The 25,856-nt window shown below is 45.9% G+C and overlaps 4 protein-coding genes across 6 annotated transcripts in view; 1 reads left to right on the top strand and 3 right to left on the bottom strand.

Annotated features, from left to right (window-relative positions):
• The window catches only part of arid4b (AT-rich interaction domain 4B), a 34,533-nt gene extending 32,927 nt beyond the window's left edge, over nucleotides 1–1,606 (bottom strand). For all 3 annotated transcript variants that reach the window (XM_088304518.1, XM_088304519.1, XM_088304520.1), the window contains exon 1: nucleotides 1,405–1,606. The gene's annotated coding sequence lies outside the window, so the exon portion shown is untranslated. The remainder of the gene's footprint in view (nucleotides 1–1,404) is intronic.
• A 329-nt stretch (nucleotides 1,607–1,935) lies between these two features.
• ggps1 (geranylgeranyl diphosphate synthase 1) lies at nucleotides 1,936–7,373 on the top strand. Its single transcript, XM_088305193.1, has 4 exons — nucleotides 1,936–2,240; nucleotides 3,125–3,215; nucleotides 3,582–3,652; nucleotides 5,500–7,373. Exons 2-4 carry the CDS (start codon nucleotides 3,143–3,145, stop codon nucleotides 6,277–6,279), a joined length of 924 nt encoding a protein of 307 aa, XP_088161319.1. The 5' UTR covers nucleotides 1,936–2,240; nucleotides 3,125–3,142; the 3' UTR covers nucleotides 6,280–7,373.
• Nucleotides 7,374–7,448: 75 nt separating this feature from the next.
• b3galnt2 (beta-1,3-N-acetylgalactosaminyltransferase 2) lies at nucleotides 7,449–14,718 on the bottom strand. Its single transcript, XM_088305191.1, has 12 exons — nucleotides 14,403–14,718; nucleotides 13,911–14,037; nucleotides 13,578–13,678; nucleotides 11,350–11,549; nucleotides 11,180–11,275; nucleotides 11,002–11,112; nucleotides 10,848–10,926; nucleotides 10,352–10,535; nucleotides 9,695–9,820; nucleotides 9,458–9,617; nucleotides 9,328–9,384; nucleotides 7,449–8,695 (listed from the first exon to the last, which is right to left on the bottom strand). The coding sequence occupies exons 1-12, from the start codon at nucleotides 14,527–14,529 to the stop codon at nucleotides 8,567–8,569; spliced, it is 1,497 nt and encodes a 498-aa protein (XP_088161317.1). The 5' UTR covers nucleotides 14,530–14,718; the 3' UTR covers nucleotides 7,449–8,566.
• Nucleotides 14,719–16,879: 2,161 nt separating this feature from the next.
• Nucleotides 16,880–25,709, bottom strand: gng4 (guanine nucleotide binding protein (G protein), gamma 4). The gene is made up of 3 exons (XM_088303979.1): nucleotides 24,521–25,709; nucleotides 22,637–22,741; nucleotides 16,880–18,454 (listed from the first exon to the last, which is right to left on the bottom strand). Exons 2-3 carry the CDS (start codon nucleotides 22,733–22,735, stop codon nucleotides 18,326–18,328), a joined length of 228 nt encoding a protein of 75 aa, XP_088160105.1. The 5' UTR covers nucleotides 22,736–22,741; nucleotides 24,521–25,709; the 3' UTR covers nucleotides 16,880–18,325.
• Nucleotides 25,710–25,856: the final 147 nt, after the last annotated feature.

The following is a 25,856-nucleotide window of genomic DNA, read 5'->3' as shown; positions in this document are numbered from 1 at the left end:
GTAGTTTGACTCAAACGTACATACACAGTGCACACTTTTGCTCGCTCTCTAGCACAGACACGCACACGCACACGCACGATGGGGGCAGCGAGTAGACTACTTGCGCCGCACCGACTCGCAACACGAGAGCAGCGTATGACGCCATTTCTGGGGCTGACAGTCGGTTACAATCGCAGTGTTTCATTGGGACGTGTACGCAAAAACGGCGCATCCAATCCTGCCGCTCGAAGCAAAACGGAGCCATTAAACACCAAAATGAAGAATACCGCTTTTAAATGCAAACTGCTCCGCGGCGGCTTGCGTTTTTTTTCTCCGCCGACTCGGGGAGTGAGTAGTCGCTCGGTAGCGAAAATAGAGCGGTAATAACACTCGCTTGCTCGCTTGTCACCGAACTGAACGTTTACGAACGTGTCGTGTGGAGGAAAACAAAATAAGAGACGCTAAAGGCGTCAAGTTGGCCAAAGTGCGAGCGGCCAGGCGTCCAATTAAAAAGTCACTTTCGCGGAATGAGCTCTTTTTAGCGACATGTCGGCTCACTACTCGCCGCTGACAAAGGAACAAGCCCGACAAACGGTTCGCAACAAGGTCAGCCTCGCGACGACTTGACATAGTAGTAGCGCTAACATAAATGTCGTATTGTTTAGAAGAGGAGTCGAGGTCGACGTGTTTATCCGACTGACGCGAGGACAAGGAGTCATCCGCCCCAGACAAGCAGCACCGAGTGGCCGATACAAGTGAGTGACTGACCGGCCAACACGCACAACGACGAGCCCGCTTTGTCAACATAACACCAAGGACACACAACACGTCCAAAGAGAAAAATCCAAAGGAGGAAAACACATCGTTGTGCATCTCTGAGCACGACTGGTGGAGCGAAGGAGTTTCGTTTTTCTTTAAATACAAGGTGCCTCATTCTGTCCCGACTTGCTAAGAACTGCTGTGGCACTTGAACGCAGCAAGTGACAGTTTGGCACGACGAAAAAAAAAACGTACAATCACTGCATCGACGACAAGCTTCGCCCACGGTGTTGTCGTGTAAAATCACTTTGACGCCTAAGAGACTGTGCTCGACGACGAGGATTCCTCCGCTCAACAACACAAACGCTGGTGTGCCCCCCCCCCCCCTCAGCCTTGGAACTATTCAACCCCGGAGGAACCGTCTCACTTGCTTTAAAGGTTGTTGTTTACCGCATAACTTTGCGATCGGGCTAACCGGAGTTGTTTTTTCGGCCATGAGCCTGATGGATCCATTCATTCCCTCGTAGATTGTGCAAAGACACACACACCGCATCACCAGTGAACAAGTTAGCGAACACGCAGCCAGTCTGCTTCGAAAGCAGGGCAGCGAGCTAGTAAAAGATGTCCAAAATAGCGATGGCTTTTGTCGAACAACAGCAGTCTTACCTGCGCTGTCAAGTTGAGAATCGCGGCCGTTTTTCGACGAAAGTGAGCTAATAATCCAAAGGAACATTTAAGTGATGACTCGGGGAGGTTTCAGCGTCGCTCATCCGCCCCAGGGTGATGTTGAACACGGCTAGTTAAAGTCGTTTTCGCAGAGCGCTGCTGTTTGCCTTCTCCAGCCAGCCTTTCTCAAATCCCCCCTCTCCCCACCTTGCCTTCTGAGTATGATTGACGGGCGTGTTGACCACGCCCTGTCATTTCTGCGCAATCCAATTGGATAATACCGCCTAAGAAACGCCCTGCTTCTCAGCGATTGGTTTATAATGGAGAAAAAAATATCCATGGTAATCCATACGAAATAAACGTACCTACTAGTTACTCGACTCAATACAGATAATAAAGAAAAACTACAACCCCCAAGTTTATAAAAATGAGTGCGTTCGTTTTCATGTCACTTGAGTCCCGATTGAACGTTCTCCTTTACTACCTCGTCAAGTACAAACACCATAGTGCTATCGGGCAATGTCGTTGTGAACATAAAACACACACCAGCTCGATGACCATATAAAATGTAGCTTCACTAAGCTAACTATTCTGACTGCAGACGTTATCTATCCGGAACTAACATAGAACAGCATCCCATGAGTTGGCTATTATAGTGGATTACGACATTGATATTACTTAGTGGACTTGGCAATCCTGTTGTCGATCCTCTATTCGAGCAAAGTATTCAAACCAGAGCGAAATGCGTGTTGGCGTCTCGTTTGTGTTAGCATGCTAACTAGCCGTGTGGCTACAAGGAGCGGCCGGTCACCATTCTGATAGCGGAGACTACCAAGGTAGGTAGAGCTGAAGACAATTTGGCTACACTTTGTGTCTTTTCAATTACAGCCATTATTTATTATTTTTCAACAGACGCGAGCTCATCCGCGTTTCTCAACATGATACGTCGTAGAACACTACTTTTAAATCGGAAATATGTTATTCGTGTAGTCTGTGGTCTTGAAGAAGCTTCTGAATTCAGAGACGTTTTTGGTTTAAATGAATAATCAATTTAGTCTTTTTCTAAGTAATTCTCATTACACATAAAACGAGATGAATAATATGCTGCTGGAACTACATCATGCCTTTTCTTTTTGTACAAACTTTTGCAATCCACTGATAATTACAAATACAGGGCCACTGTTATTCATTCGAGTCGTTTCTGTTTTTAGTATTGTCTTTCATTAAATTTAATAAAGTTTTGAGTATTTCCTGCACGTGAACTGAACTTGTGGTTGTTTTCTTCTTGAATTCTTGCTGGTTGATGACACCATAATCACACATCCAGTCATGTGATCAGTTCGTTTTTCCATTCATTGCAATTTTCCCTGATTCTTTCATTCACCAACAATTCATAATGCTGCTTCCATTTGGCATTTTTTCCACAAAATAAATAAATGAATTAAGTTCTCGTATTTGGTTCTGATTAGCCTTATATGGCGAGTGTAAGTGCTAAATTAAAACAAATCTTTTTATCACTGACTACTTTTGCAGCAAGCGGTGTCAAGTCTCACACAGCGATTTGTTTTGAATATTTTAAAGTTTAACATTCTTAACGCTCCTAATGTGTGCTATGATTTAATTCAAATGAGATGTATCCTATTTATCATAATTCTGCTTAGTGCACATTTGGAAGTTATTTTTCCCATTTTCATGAAAATCTTATTCTTTCCATAACAAGACTTCAAATAGTTTGGTGATGGACGGTAAGCCGGAAGCAGCCTCAGAGCGAATTCTCCTGGAGCCGTACAAATACTTGTTACAACTGCCAGGTGAGTTCCCGTCCAAGGTTACAAACACCACCATCCCTGTGTGTTGGAAGTTTCTCATTTAGAAAGTGAGCATCAAAACACAATGTTCAGTAAAAGAAATTCTGTACAAAATAAGATTATTCCTTCTGACATTGATTTTTTTGGGTGTCCTGCTGCTACCACCTACCAGTAAATGTTGTACTCCACACCTGCAATTAAGATGAATGGGCTACTGCACAGCACATACTAACCAATACAGAAGCCTGAATATAAAATGAACACCAGCCACGTATTGTGAGAAAGCATTTTATTTTTCTTAGCTGATGATTTTGCATCACATCAAATGGATTCAAACAGTCAAATCACTTTTTATGATTGTGTCCTCAGGAAAACAAGTGCGGACAAAACTTGCTCAAGCATTCAACCACTGGCTCAATGTTCCAGAGGACAAACTGCAGGTGAGTAATTGAAACAAAATATGCACTTGTACTTTGTGAATAAATTTGAAATCATGAAAATTGATGATTCCCTTCAATATGACGTGGAAGTGTGCAAATCAATCTAACATTGATGTTTTTCTTCAACCAATTTATATTTTGTATTATTAGTTTTTATGTAGCATAACCATTATGCTCTGAGCTTTACATTACGAGCGATTAATAACGAGAAGAAGAGACGGGAGACAGCAGCGTGCATTCGAGCGGGCCTGTATTTCCTTATTCTGACATCACGTAACCCGCGCTTCCCACCGGCTGCTGGGGCATACAACTTTCTTATTAGACATTCAACATTAAAGGATGCAATGTACATTTTCTTCACATGGTGACATTATTAGACAAACTCCCACACGGCATTTTGCCTCATATGTGACAAAATGTTCCGCTTTCTGTTTGCACTCCATGTGACTGCCGCATGTTCATATTCTAAACAAATGTGACTTTAGTCGTCTGCCACGTGCCGTCTAATTCCAATTGCAGTGAATTATGGCACGGCGCGCTCCCTCCCGCTCTTTGCGTGGCGCTCGGTAAACTCCCGCTGAACCCATCGAACAGACTGAGAGCCCTCCTATCGGCGTCATTAGCGCTCTGCTGCCAAGAAGGCGCCGCCATGGAAACAAGTGTGCCTTCACATGGATGAAGGGAGCCACATCGGTGCACTTTGTCATTCCTTTGGACATGCACACTACGCACACGTTGACATGTTGTCCGTGTTCTGTTCCCTCCGGCACAATATTCGACGTATACAGCGCTCAACAAATGCAAACGCATTTGTTCAAAAAGGTTTCCTTTCAGAATCAATTTCTATGGCATACTTGACTACCAATTCCTCCCACAAATGTGGACGATTTTTTTGCTCATGAGATTTGACTCTTTGCACACCCAAAGGGCAAACTAATGTTGCAAAGATGAACACACAATTGAGTGAAGCAAAATTTTGGACAAAATCAATTCCCAACAATTTGACAACAACCATTTTTTGTGTTCACTGATAAATGGGTTAAGTTACTTGACTCATTTTTACTGAGCTCTTTCTGTTTTACTCTCTTCTCGCTTCTGATTTTCTGTTGCTTCAAACTAAGTGCCCATTGTGCATTTAATGTGGCAAATGCAGAAAGACGTCGCAAAGAATTGTGGATGGCAATCACGTAACGTGCATCTGTTCAGAAATGCTAGATGGTTTTAGAACAAGAACAAAAAATAATTTCACTTTGGTGGTGGATTTTTGCAGGTTCCACTTGACCTGAGTCAGATTGTGGTGCAACGAGGCCTGTAGTCAACGTACAAAATACACACCCACGCAATGCAATAAACTAATTTGGCCAGCGGCATACGAATTCCTCATCAGGCTCAGTTACTGCTGCAATAGTTTATTTTCTATTTGATTTGTTTTATGATCATGGCCTTCTTGCGCTCAAATTCGGGTGACGCATTTTGAATAACTGTGTCGGACGCGTGAGGCCGCTCCATCCACTGCCTTGTCTGACGCAAGCCTGCTCGTGCGGCCTCCTTAAATGACAAAAAGACAGCCTGCTCACGATATTGCGAGCGAATATAACATTGCATTCTCTTATTTGTATTCATTTATTTTTTGACATTGCGTTTAGAAGGTGAAGAGGCGTGTAGTCCTGCATAGACTTCCAGAAGTGCATGTTGACTAGTAGTTGACTCATGGAACCATTTGACCGGGAGGCCTCGAGTAATAGAGCATGTAAACATGGCGCCCTCTGCTGTCTACAAGCAGAAGTGCATCGACAGCATGTCTGTCACTTACCCGAGTTTGTGTTCCCTTTATGAATCATCATCAGGTGATCATTGAAGTGACCGAGATGTTGCACAACGCCAGCTTGCTCATAGACGACATCGAGGACAACTCCAATCTGCGGCGAGGCTTTCCCGTGGCGCACAGCATCTACGGCGTTCCCTCGGTCATCAACTCCGCCAACTACGTGTACTTTCTGGGTTTGGAGAAGGTGTTGACGCTGGACAACCCCGAGGCCGTGCGCGTGTTCACCCGGCAGCTGCTGGAGCTTCATCGCGGCCAGGGCCTGGACATCCACTGGAGGGACACGTATACGTGTCCCACGGAGCAGGAGTACCGCAACATGGTGCTGCAGAAAACCGGAGGTCTCTTCGGCCTGGCCGTCGGCCTCATGCAGCTTTTCTCCGACTGGAAGCGGGACTTGAAGCCCCTCCTGGATACACTGGGCCTCTTCTTTCAGATTCGGGACGACTACGCCAACCTGAGCTCACGCGAGTACAGCGAGAACAAAAGTTTCTGCGAAGATCTGACAGAGGGCAAATTCTCGTTCCCCACCATTCATGCCATCTGGTCGCGTCCAGAGAGCACTCAGGTGCAGAACATCCTCAGGCAGCGCACCGACAACTTGGACATCAAGCGCTACTGCGTGGACTACCTGGAGAAGGCGGGCTCGTTCGCATACACGCGTCAGACTCTGCGAGAGCTGGAGGTGGAGTCTTACCGTCTAATCGAGGCGTTTGGGGGGAACCCGCAGCTGGAAAGCCTGGTGGAACTCCTCAGCCGCATGCATCGAGAGCCCCAAACGGAGTCCAAGACTGAGCACTGAGCGACACGTCAGACCTCGTCCACCTCGTCACTCACGAAAATGCTGAACTTCTCATTAAACTGCACAACATTAGACGCCGACGGGTAAACGCGTCCTGCGTTTTGTCCTTGCTATGTTGGGGGGGGGAATGTAAAAAAAATTGGACATTTTTCAATTGTACTACACATGAAGCTTGAAAGCAAAAGCAGCCCACGATCTGGAAACATGTTGCAATCATGATCAAGTTGTAATAAACTCTCAGAAGAAGCAAAAGCAGCCCACCATCTGCAAATGTGGCCGTGAAGGAAATTGGAGTGTTTCTCTCCAAGGCTGCCTCAGATTTCTTTGTGTGCTGCAGACATTTCATTTCCGCAATCATTATTGCGTGAATGAGGCGACATTTTAAAAGCCCTTCAAGTTGGGAAGGTGTTGTAGAAATGCTGCCCCATTTGTTTTTTAACCGATGTGTGACGACAACACGTTTGGCTCAATTTAGTGATCGTGTCACTGATTGACAAGACATCGATGGGAAGAAGACATCTGTTGGGTTTGAAAACGTCGATGACGCAAGCTAACTGCACTCGAGCGCACTTGACGTGGTATCGACATTCAACTGCCTGATGCATATTCATGCCTTTGCACCCCGAGCGACTTGTGCTCGGGCATATTTTTACCGGCACTCCCTTGTTTGCAAAGCCTCCCTCCCGTCTGCCTCGTCGCATCCGATTTGGGGAAAGAGGAATCATTAAGAAGTCACTCATTTCAACCTTCATTGAGCAGACGGGGAAAAGGAAGGATTGCAGACGTCTACCGCGGGAGCTCATTTGTGATCCTCTGACGTCTGTCACTCACCGAAAGAATTGTCACACACACACACACACTGAAGTTGTGCCATATAACTGCAGTCAAGAGTGGACACACAAAACGACACGATTCACGTGTGGGAAGCATTGCGTTGACAAGTTTTTTAGGCATGTTGCATGTGCAGATGTTGCAGACAGCATAGAAAAGGAGATGTGGGGATGAAAGTTGTGATCGTGCGTCGATTACCTCCTCATTCCTGTGAGTCGTAGACAGGCGGTGGCCCAGTGTCCTGAATAAATGATTTCCTCCTCCTTCCACTTCTTTATCCAAGCAGGCGACAAGAACGCACGCATGCAGATGAGACTTTTTCCGACAATGCAAAGAGGGTGAATCTCAAGGGACAAGAGTTTGTTTAAATGTCAGCCTAATTGCAGGAGTGGATTTTTAGACCAACGTCTGAAACGGAATAAAGAAAATTCATCTAAAAGCAGACCAATGTCGAGTGCGCTTTTGATTTATTTATGATCAAGGCAAAACAGCACTTTGAGTGCACGAGATCAATTATATTTGTTTTTTACTGTTTTGCACCTTCTGTCAACCCTTCGACGATATATTCTCGGTGTCGCTTGAGTGTCCAGTTGAACAAGGATGAGCCTCACTTCATCCGATCTTTTGAATCTTACCATTATTTTCATTCAAAAAGTTTTGTTATATTGATATAAAAAGAGAATTTTGGGGATGAAAATAATTGTAATATTCAAATTGTATGATTTTCTCTTAAGACAAAAATGAAAGTAACGAAACTGACAGACAAGAAGCGAGAGTAGGTGAGCCCTAAAAAGACGTCACCTGCATAAAAGCTGCCATTTCAAAATGGTTTTGGAAAACCTCGTCAAAGCCAAAAGTCGACACTTCCATCAGGTTTTATCTCATTTGATTTTTTTTTTTTTTCAAATCTGTGGCAGCGTAGAAAGTCCGACATCATCTAAACTCACCGTCACCGTCAAATAGAATTGAACCAAAATGTTTTGGGGCTCCTCAAAATATCCCACGGGTTCACAATCAATGTCTTGCACTCTGCTTCGGATTGATTCTTTTTTAAATTCCTTTTCTGGTGTAAAAATGAACTTGAGCGGCAAAATGTAACGTCACCTGACAGTGGACCTTCACACTCGATGACAAATAGAAACGTCGCCCAAAATACACAAGAAACATTTTCATCTCTTTGACATTTTCTTTATGGCCTGCAAAGAGTCACGTTTGGGTGGCAAATTGTACAATGATTCGTTCCTATCGAATCTCTGCGGCGATGACAAATGCAAGAAGGCAACGTCACTCTTTTGCACAATGACAACCGGATGGCAGAACGACTAAGGTGAGAGAAAAAGCAAAGAAACGCCACGGTCTTTTCCTTTTTAGAAAAATATCAGAAATGATTCATTAAACAACTCAATGACCGTTTGAGGTATGAAGCGTCCGCCGCGTGAACCACACCTTACTGCGGTCAGGGACATCCGCAGGCGTCGCCGCACGTCCGCTTCCTGTCCCACATGAGGCGCAGCTCGTCCGCTGTGTGCTGAGGTGACGACAGCATGTCCAGGTAGCATTCTTTTTCACACAGCCAGCTGGAGTCCTGGTCGGGAGAGCGCCGGTGTTAGCAGGCGCCGTCGCCAACTCGTTATTTTGCTCCGTGAACACGTTTCCATGTTGCGGCAACAAATTGACGTTCAGGCGGGAAAGATCAGCGCTCACCAGGCAATGTGTGCTTTATTTGGAATTGGCGCTAAACTTTGCCGTGGGTCACGTTTACTTGCATTTTTCCGTTCTTTTGCTCAATTTCTACACCAATAATGCTTGACTCGCAATACAGACGAAGGCGCGCAAATTTGGATCGTTGTCTGCGCTCCACCGAGCGCCATTCGACTAATTCCATCCCTCGCGCGCGCAAGTCATTCTCCAGTCATGTGCACTCAAATGCGAACAAACCTCATTTGCCGGCATTTTGTGCACCGCTAAACATTCCTAATTACATTGTGGACGCGGTTCCCAACACATCTGGTTTGAAAACGTCTTGGTCTTCCGTCCACTCTTGTTCAGAGCAAATATTGAAATTAGTCCGTCATGTTGTCCAATGAACAAAATCAGCAAAAACGCCACTTTTGGCGTTCTCAGAACAAGATTGTCGGCTGCGAATGGCCACAAATGTGCACGTTTGACGGAGGGGCGTGCTTTGACAAAAGGCCTGAGGTTCCGTTTTTTTAGTACCTGATACTTCTGCGGTCCGACGGCTGCCATCCATATTCCCATGCTGACATCTTCTCCCTGTGACGACACATTTATGAGCTCACCTTTCTTCCGTGACTTGCGGCCAGGTGCTCGGGGCGCAACGGGTTACCTGGTAGGCCTTGAGACTCTCGGCATTAGTGGCGAGCCAGCGCACCAGGTCACGTGACACCACGTAGCCGGATCCGCACGCAAAGGCCGGGTAGGCGGGACTGGCATACTCGAGCTCTTGCCACTTTCCAATGCGATCCACCGCCCAGCTTTGTCTGAAACTGGCTCAAGACGGCGCCAGAGCTTCGCTTACAAACGCGGCGCAAAATAAAACAAGCACCTCCGAGTCCAAACTTACTTCCCCCACCAGAAGTGGCCGCGTTTCAGACCCTTGTGCTCAATCTTCATTAAAACGGAGTCCACGTCGATGTAACAATCGTCATCCGTCTTCAGGAGGAGACTGAAGTCGGCGTTTGCCACAGACCTGCACAATCGTGGATACGTTTTGAAGAATAATTCAAGTCACGGCACACAGACGCTTCAAATGACGAGGCAACTAAAATGCACAAGCGGGTTCTTCCGAAGGCTTCATTGCAAAGCGTTTGAAAATGTCGCCCGCTGCCCCAAAGGCAAAAATGTGCGCAAAAACCCTCGGCCTCAGCAAACCTTGAGAGAAGATGGACCGCATTTTGGCTTTTTGGTTTACCTTTTCCCAATTGGACCACTTTGACTTACTGAAAGCGACGCGGCGCCTCCGACCTTACCGCCACTCGTCCATTTTCGCTCATTGGGGTTGCGAGCTGACAGTCGTGATTGTTTCAAAATGATGAGAAGATCAGAGTTGACAAGTGACGTGAGTTTTCGAAAGCGCAGTCATGCCGCACATTTGGTTCTTTGATGGATTCGGCCTCAACGTGGGAGTGTTCGGCTTACGCGGTCGCACTGATTGCAAGGACGCGCTTTCATTTTTCCTTTGAGGGCCGAGCCAATTTGGAGTCGTGAGCGCTTGCCGTACCATTTGTAGAAGTGCAGCAGTTTGGAAGGCACGTTCCTGTAGGTGTCCACCACGTCGACGAACACCATGTCGCCGTGCCTGAGGCTCTCTTGCGTCAAGGAGACGTCCTCCCGCTTCAGGCGTGAGGCGTGACGCTCCATCCTGGCCGGGCGGCCCCACACGTGCTTGGACAGACTGCTCCTGTCTGACACACAGAAAAAGTCCACAAAAACTGCTGACGACTTGAGCACATTTGAGTTCATGCCCGATGGAGCAAATGTCAAACAGTGAAGTGAATCGTTCATTTGGTTGCAAACGGCAAATCGAAATCGGTTTTCTCCGACGTTGTCGAATCGGTTTGGAGCTCAACTAAAAGCTAACGAGCCACGGGAGTGAAATCGATAATAGAGCACAAGAAGAAGAGCGGTCGGTGAGGCTGAAAAACAAAAAACAGAATCGCCCGACCGCCAGAGAAAAACAAAGTTTGGAAACCTTTGCGGTGAGATTCGGGACCAACCGTAAATGGTAAAGGTGAAGCCTCCGGCCAAACCCGGAAATCCAAGAGCACTTCTGTGGGGCAGCACGCCGTCTGCAATCTGTGCTTTGAAAACGTGGAAGCGACACATGAGCTCACGTGGAAAACTTTCGCCGTCCCCGACTGTTTTACTCACGGAGGAGAACTTGAGTACGCCGCCTCCATCATTGAGCCGCACGCACGATGCGTCGACGGTGGTCAGCACGTCCGCGTCGGAACTCGCCCATACGAGCGTCCCCTCGAAGCCCTGAGAAAGAAACGCAAAGGCAATTTGGTCGCTCGTGGCCTGCGTTGCAAACGTTCCAAGCGCCTACCTTGGGCAAGATGAAGCGCTCCACCGGTTTGTACCATATTCCGCCGACGAGGGTCCCGGCGCCGATGGCGCCGAAGCGAGCCGTGACGATGGCCTCCTGCCAAAAAGACAAAGCGGCTCGTGAGGTGACTTGTTGCCAAGTGAAGGAGCGAAGAAAACAAACGGGGCAACCTCCTGATCCAGCTGCACGAGCTTTACAGTCACGTTGCTCTCGAGTCCGGGCCGAGCGCTTTGGGGGAACACGCCCAGCCTGGTGATCACCACCGGGTGCAGAACTTTAAAATCCAGGGCGACGGCGGACACATCCGAGGGGACGAGCGGCGTGGGGTCCGACAGCGTCGCAATTTCCCTCTCGGCGTCCTGGCCTGCGTCTGAGCGCACAAAACACGACCGTGCCAACGTGTTGACCTCGCCCGCATTTTTTTTAGAAGACAGTAAAGTGATTTCACCGTGAAAAATTGGGTCCCAAACGGTGCGGGGGTGCACTTAATGCTGAATCGTTAAAGAGTCACATTGATATACCCGAGATCAATTCAAAGATTGAGGCTATTAATGAGAAGCCAGCTATTGTTGTGTCCACTTGGGCGAATGGACTTAAGTGCCGGCTCAAAGTAAAAGGCCTGGCGGGCGCAATAACGGGATAGATTCTCCTGGGCTTTGCCACTTTTGAATCAAAATATCACAGGAAGATCGTTGGCCAAAGGCCACACCGAAAAGAAAAAAAATAGCAACGGGCTTTGGAAAAAGTGCAAACCAAGAGAATCAAGTCACAACGCTAGAGGAAATTTCAATTCTGAATCGAGCGAGTGGCCTTCAAAATAAGCAGACGAGCCTAAAAGCAACAATCCAAATCGTTTTTGGAGCAGGAGTCGTTTTGGGCTCGTCGGCGAGCGTCCGCGACGAAGCGACGAGTTGCCGAATATGCTATTCAGTCATGCTTGAAATATTTTCAGAAAATGATTGTTTTTTTCTAACATTGCAACTTTTTTCCTTTTCAATGTGGCGCAATCCAATATTTCTGGAAGAAAGGCAGATGCGATTTCAAGGCCAAACGACACGAAACGCACTTTGATGCTGAAAAATTTGTCCACGGCGGACGCAATTTCATTGCAGCGCAGTCACGGTTGACTCGCGAGTTGTGTCCGTTTTTAGAATTGCTTTGGACAAGAAAAGCCGACAGCGTCCACGATGACACACGAGCGAGCGTCTTGACATTTGCAGTTAACGCATCGGACCCACGACGAGAACCAGAAGGAGAACTTTCGGAGCGCTCTTGAGAAGCCAATCGACAGTTCTCAAAACGGGCGCAAAAATCTCACAAACGGCGCGATGGGAGCCATCATGACACTTTGCTGAATTTGGCTTCCACGGGCCACGTTTGAACCTCCATCCATCAATCCTTTTTTTTTTTTTTTTTATGTATCGTGAGTGAGCGGACGCTTATCCTCGCTAATTTCGGGCAAGAGACGGCCTGGACTATCACGCCGCAATTTGAAAGGGAGTGAAAAAAAAAAATCAACTAAAAATGCTGACATGACGAGGACGAACGAAAAGCGGCTTGATTTATGTTGGAGGCAAATTCAAGTCGTTTTTGTGGTCGGGTTCGCTTCACTGAATGCTCTTTGGTCGACGCGATGGAATTGCGTCGCAAAGCAGAGATCGCAAATACTTGCGTTTGTTTTGAGTGACGTGTGAATGTCGTCGAGAGGATGGTGGCTTTCGATCAATTTCATGTTTGGCCATTAAGGTGCAAAACAAAACAAAAACATTTCCCCCCAAAAACGAGTCGTCGAGTAAATTATGAACTCCGAGTTTATGGCATGAGCGCTAATTAAATTTGCCGTAGACGGCGACGATTGAGGAGTTTGATTATTGGTCAGAAAATGCCGATCCGTTTTGGGCTCGGATAAAACAAAAGATGATTAGCACGTTTTTGCGCTTATTCCACGGAGAATCCCTTTTTGTGTTTCAGGGCCGGCGGAACTTTCCCGAACAGCGGCGGGCGAGGAGGGTGCCCTTCGCCATCGCACAGCAAGCGCATCATTTGGGATACGCGAGTTTGGGCTGAACCGATTATTTGGACAATTGTCTTCCAACGGATGCCGAGCCTGTTCAATTCTTTCCGACATCTTCTAGTGCTTCGCGTTGTGCGTCACAAATGGAGCCTAAGCGCCGACATTGACTGTGGATTTCGTTCTTTGACCACGACGACGGAGAGAAAAGCTAAAGTGTCCTTGAGCTGCAGGCGAGGTGGAATAAAAGATGTTCTACTTCTATTCAGAACGTGCATTCATTCGCTCCGTTCGACTCAAGTCGGCGCTCAATAGTGACAATTGGACGCGCAAGCAATTGAGTGCACCTTGAGCACGTATGCATCGAAACGCGCCAATTTGTGTTACCTGGCTCGGTGATGTTGAGTAGGGAGCAGGAGTAAGGGTCTTCCCTGTCCTCTTCTGGGATGGGGCACCCATGTTTGCCCACGATAAACTTCACCCCCACTCTGAAAACAAGGACAACATAGCATTTTTTTTCCAAAAGCTTGCCCATCGCTCCACTCCCAGTTACCATGGTTACTCAGGCTCGCTACAAGGGTAATCATGCTGCATCTGTGGTCTCGGTTCCAGATGTGGTGGTCAGGTCAAGAAATGACGTCGGGTCATGGCTTTGTTTTCACTTTAGGAATCGGGTCGCGGAGGAAATCAAAAGCTTAGTTGAAGCTGGACCTTGCTGACCTGTGCTTGAAGTGAGGGTGCCGGTGCAAGTAGCCCAGCCAGGTGTCCCTTATGGCTTGTCGCAGTTTGGAATGCTGTCTAGCTGATAAAACGCCCACCAGAACTTCATAGGACGGTACCACCCCATCTGCATTGGACGCAAAGCATCCAGCATAAGGGGCGAGAAACTTGAATTCATCCGTCAAAATCTGGAGTTCGCATGATCATGATTGTCATCATTTGACATGAAACGACGTCATGCGAGACGCCGAGCGCAAGTAGACCACCTTGCAACGGCCCACCTTCGCTCAACTGTCACATTTTTGCAACTTCAGACACGCACGAATGTGTAAGCCGGCGGCGGAAAGTCAAAATCCCTTATTAGCGAACAAAAACAACAATAACCGACGAAGCGGGTCGGCGGAAGCAAAGTTCGCCAGACACGCGCTTGCGTCCCCAAAAAAAAAGTTGCCGGGAGCCCCGCCAAGCGTCAAGTGTCAAGTGTCAAAGTACCCGAGTCGGTGTCGGTGTCGTCGTCGTCGTCGACTTCCAGCGGCGTGGAGCGCCGTTGCCGAGCCAACCACAAGTGCACCAGGACGGCGAGAGCACAGGGCAGAAGAACCAGCGCTAGCCTCCGCATGGACGGAACACTTCATTCACCCGAGGTAGCGTCGAGCTGAAGCGGCGCAGACGAAGCCTTGCTCGGCTTGGCTTTTCCCGGACGGCGCTGCTGCCACTCAAGACCGCTCGGAATGGGAGCTTCGTTTGAGTTCCGCAGCTCGCTCGCTCGGAACACTTCACAGCACCGCCTCATGTCCGCCTGTGATGCTCGAGAGCTGGACCAATGAGCGACGAGGAACTCCACCGAGGTGCATGCTGGAACTTGGAGTTCACAGACAAGCTGTGTACGTCGCAAAAATCTAATAAATATATAAATGCATTTGGGTTGTCGAATCAACTACTTACTACCAAATGTTGATTTTAAAACATGACATGAAGTGCATATTGCAATAATTGCTTCGTTTGAAAATTGAAACACTGTAACAGCTAGCAATGTTCAGGCTAGTATGCTTTCAAAAGACCAGAGGCTTACGAACTATGTGAGCTGACTTAAACAACAAACAATACACCTTACCTGTATACGATTTTATCTTTAAATAGACCATTTTGATGATCAGATGGTGGTCTTTTGGCTCGGCACGGGATAAAAAAACAAACATTTGTCAATCATACAACATGGGGAATATTTCTTCTTTTTCCCCCATTTATGTCTTCTGGAAGGTGTTCGGCAAAACTCTAGGATGACCCGCATATAAACACGTCAAGTCGTCTCGTGTAAATCCACATGACGAGTTGTAGCGTGAAGACAACACACCTTTCGAAAGGATGGCCCCATAAACGATTTCAAGAGAACATGTTTTCAAAGAAATGTCTCCCGACCGACCGGCAGAGAAGGCGAGGCCCTCCTCGCTTCTCTGCTCTTCATTCACTTGATTTGAGGTGCAAATGTTAGTTTCAAGAACGCAGCACTCTTCTAATGGGAAACGCTTTTCTTATCTGATCTCACTACATCGAACCGGCAAAGAAGCTGATAGGATTCATCTTCTCCGAAATTTCAAGACACAATTTAGAAACTAATGAGCTGGTGCCAATTTCAAGTGTGATAACCTTCTGCCCTGGGGAGGATTACTTCCTTTGGCACGGTGTCATTGCTTTCATTTTCATAATAAATGATTTGCTCATTTTTCTTTGGAAAAGTTCTTTCATTTTGCATTCAACTTGCTCTTTCTTTCTTCATTGAATTTGTTGATGGTGGGCTCACCCTCAACTCTTTCTATTTTCCTGCTCAAATCTGGTGAGAATCTTCTGATTATATTCCAAGTTCCATCCATGAGACTGTCTGTGATTAAGGGCTATACAAATAAAATTGACTTGACTTGACTTGCAACAAAATGTCAACAGAGAATTATTCAGAATTGTCCTTTCAAGAAAATTAATTTCGCCTCCTGTTCCTTTCAATAAAGAATTCAATCATCTGGGAAAAAAAATAGCGCAGAAGTCTTACAAAACTTTGAGAGTGTACTCATCAGCGCCATACATGACGTGACAGAAAATATATCTTGTCCTACTTCAAAGGAGCTTTTTTTGTGTGTGTGTGAGCGCTGATGGCCAAGAAGAAAAAGTGTGATGACGACAAAAGATCGGAAAGGTGAGTTAGTGACGTCCGCTCGGCGCATTGCGACAAACGCAACAAGAAAAAGTCCAACGCTGACGTTTTGTCTTCTGGAGCAAAGAGTCGCCTCGCGCAGGAACTGCTTAACTTTGTCATCGTAAAGTGACCACGTCATTCCGTCGATTGATTTTTGGAGATCGCCGTTTCAACTATTTCAACACTAAAAATGTTTAGGGGGGCAGTGGATGGAGTCTGAAACAAATTCATGTCATCATTTCTCGCGCTTATTTTTCAAAAATCTGAGTCAATGGGAGGCGGAGCTCGCAACGGAGCGCGTTCAACGTCGCCAGTCGGACGTTTAATCGACGAATCTGCGCGGTTACGATGAACCGCCGCTTTTGCTTCACTTGCGACTTCCCGGAAGCGAAGAAATCAAAACGCCAGGAGAGGACACAAATGGAAGAAACAATAATAATAATAATATTCCCTTTATTAGTCCCACAATGGGGAAATTCGAGATTCGAACCCAGGCCTCCTGGGGAGACTGGGTCCTGAACGCGGCGCCTTAGACCACTCGGCCATCCTGGCAGCCAAAAATCAGCACGTTTGCCACGACATCAGCAAGTCAGAAAATCGTTGAGGCAAACGTTTCATCCGCGAGACGAAGATTGTTCCCCCGACGGAATCAATCGCAAGAAACGGACGTCCATTTTCAATTTATTAAGATCAGACATGAAATTTAAGTCCAAAAAAATCTTTTTGATGGAATGAGACTTTCGGTGAGGCGGCCACGAATTAAAACGCACATTGAGAGCGATTGGATATATTTCTTTAATTCGTTTCTCCATCAAAGGATTTACAAAGCTTGCTAATTAAATGCTTTTTTTTTTTTTTTTTTCCTTTTTACAAAAAACAATCACACCATTGAAGATTACAGCTGCACATTGTCGACATTTCGCACCTCAAAAAGGTTGGCAAAGAGGCAATCGCTCACATTGCAACACTTGTCGCTAGTTTGGAGAAAAACATGCAAAAGTCATTTGAGTTCTTCTTTCAAATTTGGCAAATTCCTCACCAGGCGAGTGAAGACGCCTCGCTAGTCGTCTCAGGATTTCATAAAGCGGAAAACAATGGTTTGGTCCTTCCTGTCAGTTGGATCATGAAGACAAGAACTCTTCAAGTAGCGAGAGGAAAGTTGCTCACATTTCTCAGATTGAACAAATTTTGCGCTATCGAGTTGAAAAAATACTCACATTGGATGAATAACGACATGATTTGGAAATAATGAACCACGCGAGGTGTCACACAAGCTTGGTCGCGTGGCGGTTCGTGCGGAGCAACAAATGGGCAAGAAGACGACTGATGACAATATTAAGAAACAATCGTTGACAATTGATCATAAAAATCGGTAAATGCTATTTAAATACCACGTCAAGGAGACTTTTGTGTGCTTTTTCTTCCAAATAGTCCAACAAACAAAAGAAGCAGGAAGAAGTGTGCGTTTGCGCGGTGTGACGACCACGCCGCTCACAAAGTCGGCACGGAAACATTCTGTACACTCCAAAAGACAAAAAAAAAAAACAGAAACAGAAGCGGTGCTCAAGACGCGGCCGGAGGAACATGCAGGCCTCCGTTTCATGTCGAAGGCCCCAAACGGGAAAACGAAAGAGCGCCAGGAAACATGCCCAGAAAACATTTGACATCCCGCCGCTTCCGCTTGGAAAACTTTGCAATCGGAAGCGGCGGGATGGAAGGAAAATGCAAAGGGAAAATGCACGAGGATGCGGTGGCTAACATTTGGACTAAAAGGCTTGCACGGCCATCACGTTGCGCCGCTCGCCAAACGGACGTGCGGGCCTCACAAGTAACAATTCCTTCGTGAAATGTTTTACTGGCACTTTCAAAATACTCGAAAGCTCGCACACTGAAAGGTGAAAAGATGTTTACCGGGCACACGTTTGTTTCCTGAGGCAAGATGGGATCGAGCACAATTCAAGAAAAGGAAATTCAAAAAAAAAAAACGTCTCACCTCATGAAGCACTGAGCGAGGCTGTTCTCTAATAACAAAGCGATCACAAACCGATGGAACACGACTGCCCCCCCCCCTCCCGTAGCGCCCCTCAGCCGCCAGGACGGAGCCGACCGACACCAGGATCCACCCGGCAAAAGCGGCTTGGACGCCCGTGGCAAGTCGCTTCCGGTGTGGTGAAGACAAAGAAGGCAGGCGACGCCGCTCGGCGCTCGGCGCTCGGCTTGCGGCTCATCAGAGGATGGCGCAGAAGAACTTCTTCTCTCGGAACGGGTTCTCCGAGGCCGGCACGGGCACAATGAGAGGGTCCTCGCGTATGTGGGCGTCGCAGTACGCCATCAGGTCGGCGGCGGCTTTGGACACCTGTTGGCAGCACACGTGAGGATTCAAAAAAAAAATAAATAAGAGACGACCGTGGCAGTCATTTAAAGTGCAAGTCGACATCGAGGGTTTGAAAATCGTGTAAATGTAACAACAATGAGTTGTGTCATTTTAGACGAGCACGAAAAATAATGCAGATGAAATTGTTCCATTAGGAAGTTGTGCCAAGTTGAAAAAAATCATTCCAAAATGTTTTTAAAAGGAGTAAACATTCGCCGCGGCCGCCACCATTCCATCGACAGCGAGACACGGCGGTCACATGATGTCCACGTATCTCAGACGACCAATCAAAGAGCAGCAGCTGCATCAGAGAGATGCTGAACGCGCCGACATCCGCATGGAAGAACACACACACACACACACACACACACACACACACACACACACTTGGTGTCCAGTCCGATGGGCTCAATGCCACACACGAGCACCCTCCATGTGCTCTTCAACGCACATTTTTATCCCGCCACCATTTTTACCATCAAACAACATGACGACATTTTCAGACGTTTGAGGAGGAGCTTCTGCACATGCTGGGAGATTCTTTTTTCCTTCTCTCACTCAAATGATATCCAACACAACAGGTTGATAAGCGCCAAAAATGATTGGCAATCAAACCAGTCCAAACGTGGCTTTTGGATTCATATTGTCTTAAGCAGTAAAAATCTATTTGTGTTTCGTCATCTCAGGGGGCGGCCATTTTGTCACTTCTCTCAACTGAAAATGACATCGCAGTTGCTCAGGGCTCCGCTAACGACCAATCATGACGGAGGTGAGCTGTGATTGGTCGTTACCAGCGGAACCCTGAGAAACCGTTGATGTCATTTTCAGTCCACAGCCGTGACAAAATGGCCGCCTACCTCATATTCGGCGAACGCAATGTTTCGACTAGAGAAGGCGCATTGAACATTTTATTGCAAAGAATTTTTGGGGTCGACTTCCCCTTTGAAGAATTCATTTAACACAATCCTATTGCTAAAGTACTACTTTCTTATCGTGTCATTATTCTCGTCGTAAAAGCAAAATAATTGAAAGAGGAAATCACATTCAATTTATTAGACATAAGAAAAAAATTCAATTTTCGACCGGAGGGTTGAATGATTTTGAAGGAAAAATAAATTGTAATTCTTTTTCCTTAATATTGTGACTGACTGATTTTTTTCCCAATGCATTTGAACAAATAAGCACTAAACGAATCCATATTGCATTTGAAAATATCCGATGTATTATCCAGAAATGTTTCGGTCTTCCCGACATTCTATCAAACAAGTGTGGCAGAAACAAAAGCCGGCCAGGCAAAAGTCCGTTCACAACCTTCGAATTGAAACTTTCGATTAATCGTGCGTACCTAATGTTACGATTGGTGTCTAGAAGAAAAATCTCCCGTGAATGAAAATTGCCTCCATGTCCGATACCTCATTCTAGGGATGAATAATCCGCAACAGAAAGCAATAATCCGGTGAAAATTGCAACATTTTCCCCGCAACGAGCTGCCTTCTTGTCGATTCCTCTTTGTTATTTTTTTTGTCCTCCTCTGACTTTTGCACGGACTCAGAGTGAGATGACAAGTCGATATGTGACGGCAAGACATTCGAGCTCACTTCCCGACGGCAGACAGCAGGTGACATTTTCTGTGATGGACGTGACAAGTCACAACTTTCCAAAACAATTTACACAAACTGTGAGCCCGACTGGCATTTTTTTCTTCTCTTCACTTCTTTGTATTTCCTGAGACGCAGCAGAGAAGAAGATCAATACAGCTATTAAATGTCAACTAATCAGAGTGTTTGCAAGCGGACTGCAAATGGCACCATTCAGGTTAATAAGGCAGCTTGCGGAATACGCCATCCCAATATGTGATGGACTTAAAAATCAAAAGAATCAACTTTGAAAATAACAACTTTGTTGTCAGTTGGTCAAGGTGGTGGCATAAAATGTTGGAGTAGCCCGGACATCGCGCATGTCGTGTTGGTGCCGACGTTCATTGTGTGTCGTGCGTGCACACAAAAAAAAAAAAATGTCACGATTGCTTTTGAAAAGTGAAATGAAAGAAACAAAGATAGAATATGACGTGAAAATAGGCGGATTGCCGCGAGCATGCAGTTGCCATCCAAGCCATAAACAAAATCATTGCAGGAAAAAAACTGCAGTTGTTTTTCAAACGCTGATACTACAAAAAGAAACCTCAGAAGAAAAAAAAGAGATCATCAGAAAGAAAGAAAGATGACAATACTAATGTGTTATTAAAAAAAAAAAACTGCCATGTGAGTGTGAACGCTTTTCGATCTCTCTGCGATGGGCAGAAGAAGAAGTGCAACATAAGCGAAACACGGCCCGAGATGACCTCATTCATTCGTTCGTTCAAGGCCGTAGATTGCCGCCATAAAGAGGAAATATTAAGCAAGAATTTCATTTCGACACAAATAAAGAGCAAAATTACTCTGATAGTCAAAGTCAGTTAGAGTGCAAACTTAGGTGTTTTTTTTTTGCTGAGAAAGACAAATGTGTGTGCGTGTGCGTTTTAAGGTCCAAACTGGCTGTTAATTACACGGCAGGCCCGCGCCGCAAGAAGCGTCCTTCTAATGAACACAGTTGAAGTTCCTTTGGCCGATTGAGCGATTAATGAGAAGGTCCGTCAACGAGACGCCCGCTCTTGTCACAGACGCACTCTCGGCTCGTCACGTCTCTTCATTTCATCTCAAGAAAGGAGCAGACATCGCCGACGAGGCTTCCTCGTCTGCCCTCCACTTCGCAAGCTATTAGACGACAAAAACACAAACTGGAGGTGTGACGGAACTGAAAACAGCCCATGGTCAGGAATTATGATCATGAGCTCCCTCTAGTGGCTCCCAAAAGAATCACTGCCTAAGTACAAGTTTGAAGTCAAAACATTTGCGTTTCATCTTTAAGAACGGTTTGTTTTCCATCATTCATTAAATACAATACTCGTTTGGGGAACTTAGAGCAACGAATTAGGAAAAAAAAAAAAAGGATTTTCCTGCACACAAAATAGTTTCCCTCTTTTATTAACTTGCAAAATGCTTAGACTGAGAAAAGAAAATCACTCGACACAGCTCTGCCGCTGGCTAAATTCTTATAAAGTGATCGGAACGGACGACTCCTGCATGAGCAAAACAAGATTTAAAAATAAATACATTTAAAAAAATCAGTTGCTCTTGTTGTGCCATCTGAGAAGGTTTAAAAAAAGTATGGAGTCTAGTTTGACAATGTTTGAAGGAGAACACACAACCGGCTTCAAATGAAGGGAAACCGTCAAAAGCTCAAGTAATGTACAGACACCGAAAAAAAAAAAGCTACATTTTTTTATCAATAAAATAACTGAGTGACAATAAATGCTCTTTCAAATTGCATCTTTTAACGTTGAGGAAAACTCTTCCCGTGAATACAAAGGGCAACGTGATTTTTCCATATGACGACGTCCGCTAAACTGTCTCGCGGCGGATCATCGAGAGAAAAAAATGTTTTTGATGACGAGCACAGATGAAGGCTGACGCGTGGCAACCTTCCAGCCGCGCTGATGCCGGCAAACTCTTTCCACCGTGGGGAAATCTTTCTCAGTGCATGCGGCGGGAATAATCAATAACTTGATGACGCAAACTAAAGTCGCTTCATCACATCCCACAAAATTTTAAACAATAACACAGAATTTTCTTTTTCATTTATGGCAACGGTCACTGGAAGCATTCAAAAATTGAGTCGTCGCCGGGATGATTAAAAAATGTCAAAGACTCGTCTTAAAGCAGACAGTCAGCATTTTTTTTTTCCTTTTCAAAACTGTTCTCAGGTGTCTTAAAATTATCAAACACGTTCTCAGCAAAATCTCCAGAGGATGAGGAATTAGCGTACTCATTACCCGCCTCGCTGTTGCCAACGCAGAGTGCGGATTTTGCGTGATCATGTAAAATGAGCCCCACTTCGACGTCACATTGGGGCAAAATTACAGACACACTTTTGGAAAGAAAACATTGACTTAGTTTAACATCAATCGAATTGAACATGCGCTCCCACCAGAGGAAATCATTTTAGAAATGCTATGCTAGGCTAAGCACGTTCGGCAATCTACAATCAGGACCACGAGTAAAGTCACAACTTTCATGAAACACACAAAAACATATAGAAATCGTATGAATTATTTTTTTTTTATACCTTTATCCTATCCATGCAGGCCTCCATCTTGAGCTGCTCCACGGCTTTCCGAGCTTGGGAGATGCTGGCCGTGCTGTTGTTGGCGATGCCGTCTTTCATGGTGCCCTCCACCCCCCCCCCCAAAAAAAAAAACACAAGTTAGTCTTTGAGAATCAATTAGCACTTTGACAATTTTATGTTTGAGCCACAAGCAGAAAAAAAATCTTCCTTTAGTTGGGCTGGCATTATTTAACTTTCTAGAAAATGTGCCTGAAAAGCCAAATCAAACGTGAAGTTGAAACATTCAAGGTTTGACGAAGGTGAACGGTTGTTCATTAACTCTGCAATCTTTTCTTCTTTTTTTTTTTTTAATAGATCGTCACATCGCTGGCAGCCTGAAACACTCGCAGCAAAAGGGATGCGAACGGCTTGCGTCGCATTGGTTACATTCCTTTCATCGTTGTTTTATTGGCTCGGATTCTTTTCCGTCGACGCCGAGCGATCATTTTGCTTTTAGCGCAACATCGTCACCGAGCATGTTGACTATCGACTTGCCGACATCGCAAGCAACTCAAAGTTATCCGTTTGCGTACGTGTAATCAAGTTACAAGAATCTTTCAGCGCCTCGTGAGCGCCACAATATTTTACAGATTCTCATCGAGCGCAAAAAAAAGTAGGCTTCATTGTACGCTTCAAATGTTATTTGTACAATCAATCAATTCACTTTTTATTGTTTCCTGTGAAATCTGGCTCGAAAAAAATTTTTGTCAAAGGGAAAGTTTTTGGCAGACGTTTTTGCCGATCAAAAACGATTATTTTGGCCATTCCGTCAACTCGTTGGATTCTACTGCAGATAATTGCAACTCTGCAAATGTCCCCATTGTGGGACGGATAAAAGGTCATCATCTTTATGATCTTTTACAAATGCCGATTGGTGATGTCAACTCACCCCACAAAAGAAGCCACATACTTTAGGAAAAGTAACACCTTTCCTGTTTCAAAATTGTTGCCACAAAATTCAAATTCTGTAACTAAAGTCCAACATCATCACTGCTATTTCTTACGACTGGCTTACGAGACGCGGCGGACCGAAGGCGTAGCTGCCAAAAAATGGCAACCTAAAACGAATTCTAACTCATTCCAATTAAAGTTCACATGTTTTAGTGGACTTTCTCGGCCCCATCTTTTCTATTTTTCGTCATCTTGTTGAAAACTAACTCCACGTTCTACGAAATGGCCCAAATTCTTTTGGAGCCTTCTCCTGACTGACAACTTTCAACAATGAACTCTGTTTGCGCACGTTGACTTGCGCTCAAAGATGTGAATCCAAAAGATGTCACTCGAACATCTAAAATCCATTTGGGCTTAAATCAAAAGCACCCGAAACATTTCGCATAGCTCTATTTGAGAAAGTGTGTGAGATAATTGCATCGTCTTGCTCCTCTTCCAGGCTCAGGACTGACTCCTTCAGCACGCCCCCCCACCCTCCAATGACGTCGTGGGCATCACCATCCCCAGGAAATGACACATGATCACAAATTTGATATTTTATAAACGCGGGTGCGGTGCTGTTGAACACAAAATGATAGGTTGACATTTTTGTCACGATGATTGCATCCGTCGACTCAAAATGGTGCTTTGTATTTTTCTTCCCCTCCCCCTGAAGCTAAAATGTGTTGCTCTCCATTCTGGGCCTTTCCCCACTGAGGCTTCCCTTCGATTCTTCCTCCCTCTTCCATTTATCAGAACCGCGTCGTTGAATTCAAAACAGAACATCGCGAACACGACATTGCAATTTCAAAAATGTCATTATACTCCCCAGGCGAGTCTGCATGGAGAGAAAATGACAAGAGGGGGAAAAAGCACATGCATGTTCCCTAAAATATCAATTAAGTGGAGGCTTACCTGATAGTGTTTCTTTTTTCCAAATTGGAGAATTCCGGGTTGACTCCACCCAACACACACAACCACGCACACGCACACGCACACGCACACGCAGTCACACTCAGTTCCTCACACACAAAGAGGATCTGTCAAATGTGAAAATCTTGGAGGTTCCCCCCAGCCTCGCCTCGCCGCGGTCGATCCCGCTGAAGGAACACGGCGATGTGGGCTCCGCAGCTCCGTTACGCAGGAGGAAGGAAAGAGATGAGGAGCACCGCGGCTGGGGCTCACGGAGATGCTAGCGAAAATTGGGGGGCGGGGGGACACCACCGAGTGACGACGACGAGATTCGCAGAGCCGTGTGAGGCAGGAGCTGCGAAGTGCGCGATCTCCCACCGTGGACGCCGACCCTGAACGCACCAGCGATGGCTTCTCGATGCAGCAGAAGACATGAAAAGCAGCTGCAGGCTTCCCCAATTTGTTCTGCTTTACTTCAGCTTTGACATCAGAGCCCCGCCCTCTTCCTCATCGGAACAACCGGAAATGCCCGCGTACATTTCGTGTCCATCTCATTTATGTTTACAAGTGTGTGCAGGTGTGAGAAGTAACGAACGTTACTGTAATGATCCGTTACATGGGTCGTTCGACCGAGTCGGTGCGATGTGCGTCCCCAGAAAATTAAATGTAATTTTTTTGCAGCAGCAGCAGCGTTTCATGCACATTTATGAGTTTGCAATTTTATTTCCTAAAATCGGACATTCAGATCAAATTTAAATGTAAATGTCATGTTCGATTTTTGTCTCACTCTTCATCCCACAGGTGTCAAACTTCAGTCATCAAGGTCCGCTATGCCGCAAGCAAACCCCGACTTTTTACGACTACTTCTTAATGACGCTCATTATTTCCCCGGCAAATCAAATGGTATTATGGAGAAAATGAAGCAAAGTTCAACTTTGACTTGATCTTGCGACCGATGAGTGAGTTGAGCAAGATTCCAGATTTGTGTGCGTTTTGTTTCATGAAAGCCGGCCAGTGGCGACACACAAGGACTTCTCAGTTACTCGGAGGATTATGACGAGTTTTACAAGCACGCGCACCGACGACGTGTACGCGCAGACAAAATACCAGGGCTTGTTTTTTAACTCGCCCAAAATCAGCTGGGACAGGCTCCAGTCCACTCGTGACCCAATTTAGGAGGAGCGGTACAGAAAATGGAGTGACGGACTACCCAAGCATCGTCCGGACTCGCTTCGAAGCCGCTCAAAAGAATGTTGATCCCGTTTCGCCCGCAAACTTTTAAATGTCGGGCCCTCGAGCAACTGCACACGCACCAATAAAATCAGACGCAGGACAAAGT

The sequence above is a fragment of the Idiotropiscis lumnitzeri genome, chromosome 9 (assembly GCF_059441095.1).
Source record: "Idiotropiscis lumnitzeri isolate Australia: NSW breed Sydney's pygmy pipehorse chromosome 9, RoL_Ilum_1.0, whole genome shotgun sequence".
In the NCBI taxonomy this organism is placed as follows: domain Eukaryota; kingdom Metazoa; phylum Chordata; class Actinopteri; order Syngnathiformes; family Syngnathidae; genus Idiotropiscis; species Idiotropiscis lumnitzeri.
The sequence above is the reverse complement of the archived record's forward strand: the minus strand, read 5'-3'. Positions and strand labels throughout refer to the sequence as shown.

Bases quoted from the DNA above. Each gene is read 5' to 3' on its own strand.
- ggps1 (XM_088305193.1), top strand. From the start codon at position 3,143: ATGGACGGTAAGCCGGAAGCAGCCTCAGAGCGAATTCTCCTGGAGCCG. The intron at 3,216-3,581 runs GTGAGTTCCCGT...TTGTGTCCTCAG, and splicing joins ATACTTGTTACAACTGCCAG to GAAAACAAGTGCGGACAAAA. The intron at 3,653-5,499 runs GTGAGTAATTGA...AATCATCATCAG, and splicing joins TTCCAGAGGACAAACTGCAG to GTGATCATTGAAGTGACCGA.
- b3galnt2 (XM_088305191.1), bottom strand. From the start codon at position 14,529: ATGCGGAGGCTAGCGCTGGTTCTTCTGCCCTGTGCTCTCGCCGTCCTG. The intron at 11,550-13,577 runs GTAACACAAATT...TTGTGCGCTCAG, and splicing joins ACTCAACATCACCGAGCCAG to ACGCAGGCCAGGACGCCGAG. The intron at 11,113-11,179 runs GTAGGCGCTTGG...TTTCTTTCTCAG, and splicing joins AGCGCTTCATCTTGCCCAAG to GGCTTCGAGGGGACGCTCGT.
- gng4 (XM_088303979.1), bottom strand. From the start codon at position 22,735: ATGAAAGACGGCATCGCCAACAACAGCACGGCCAGCATCTCCCAAGCT. The intron at 18,455-22,636 runs GTATAAAAAAAA...TGCTGCCAACAG, and splicing joins CCTGCATGGATAGGATAAAG to GTGTCCAAAGCCGCCGCCGA.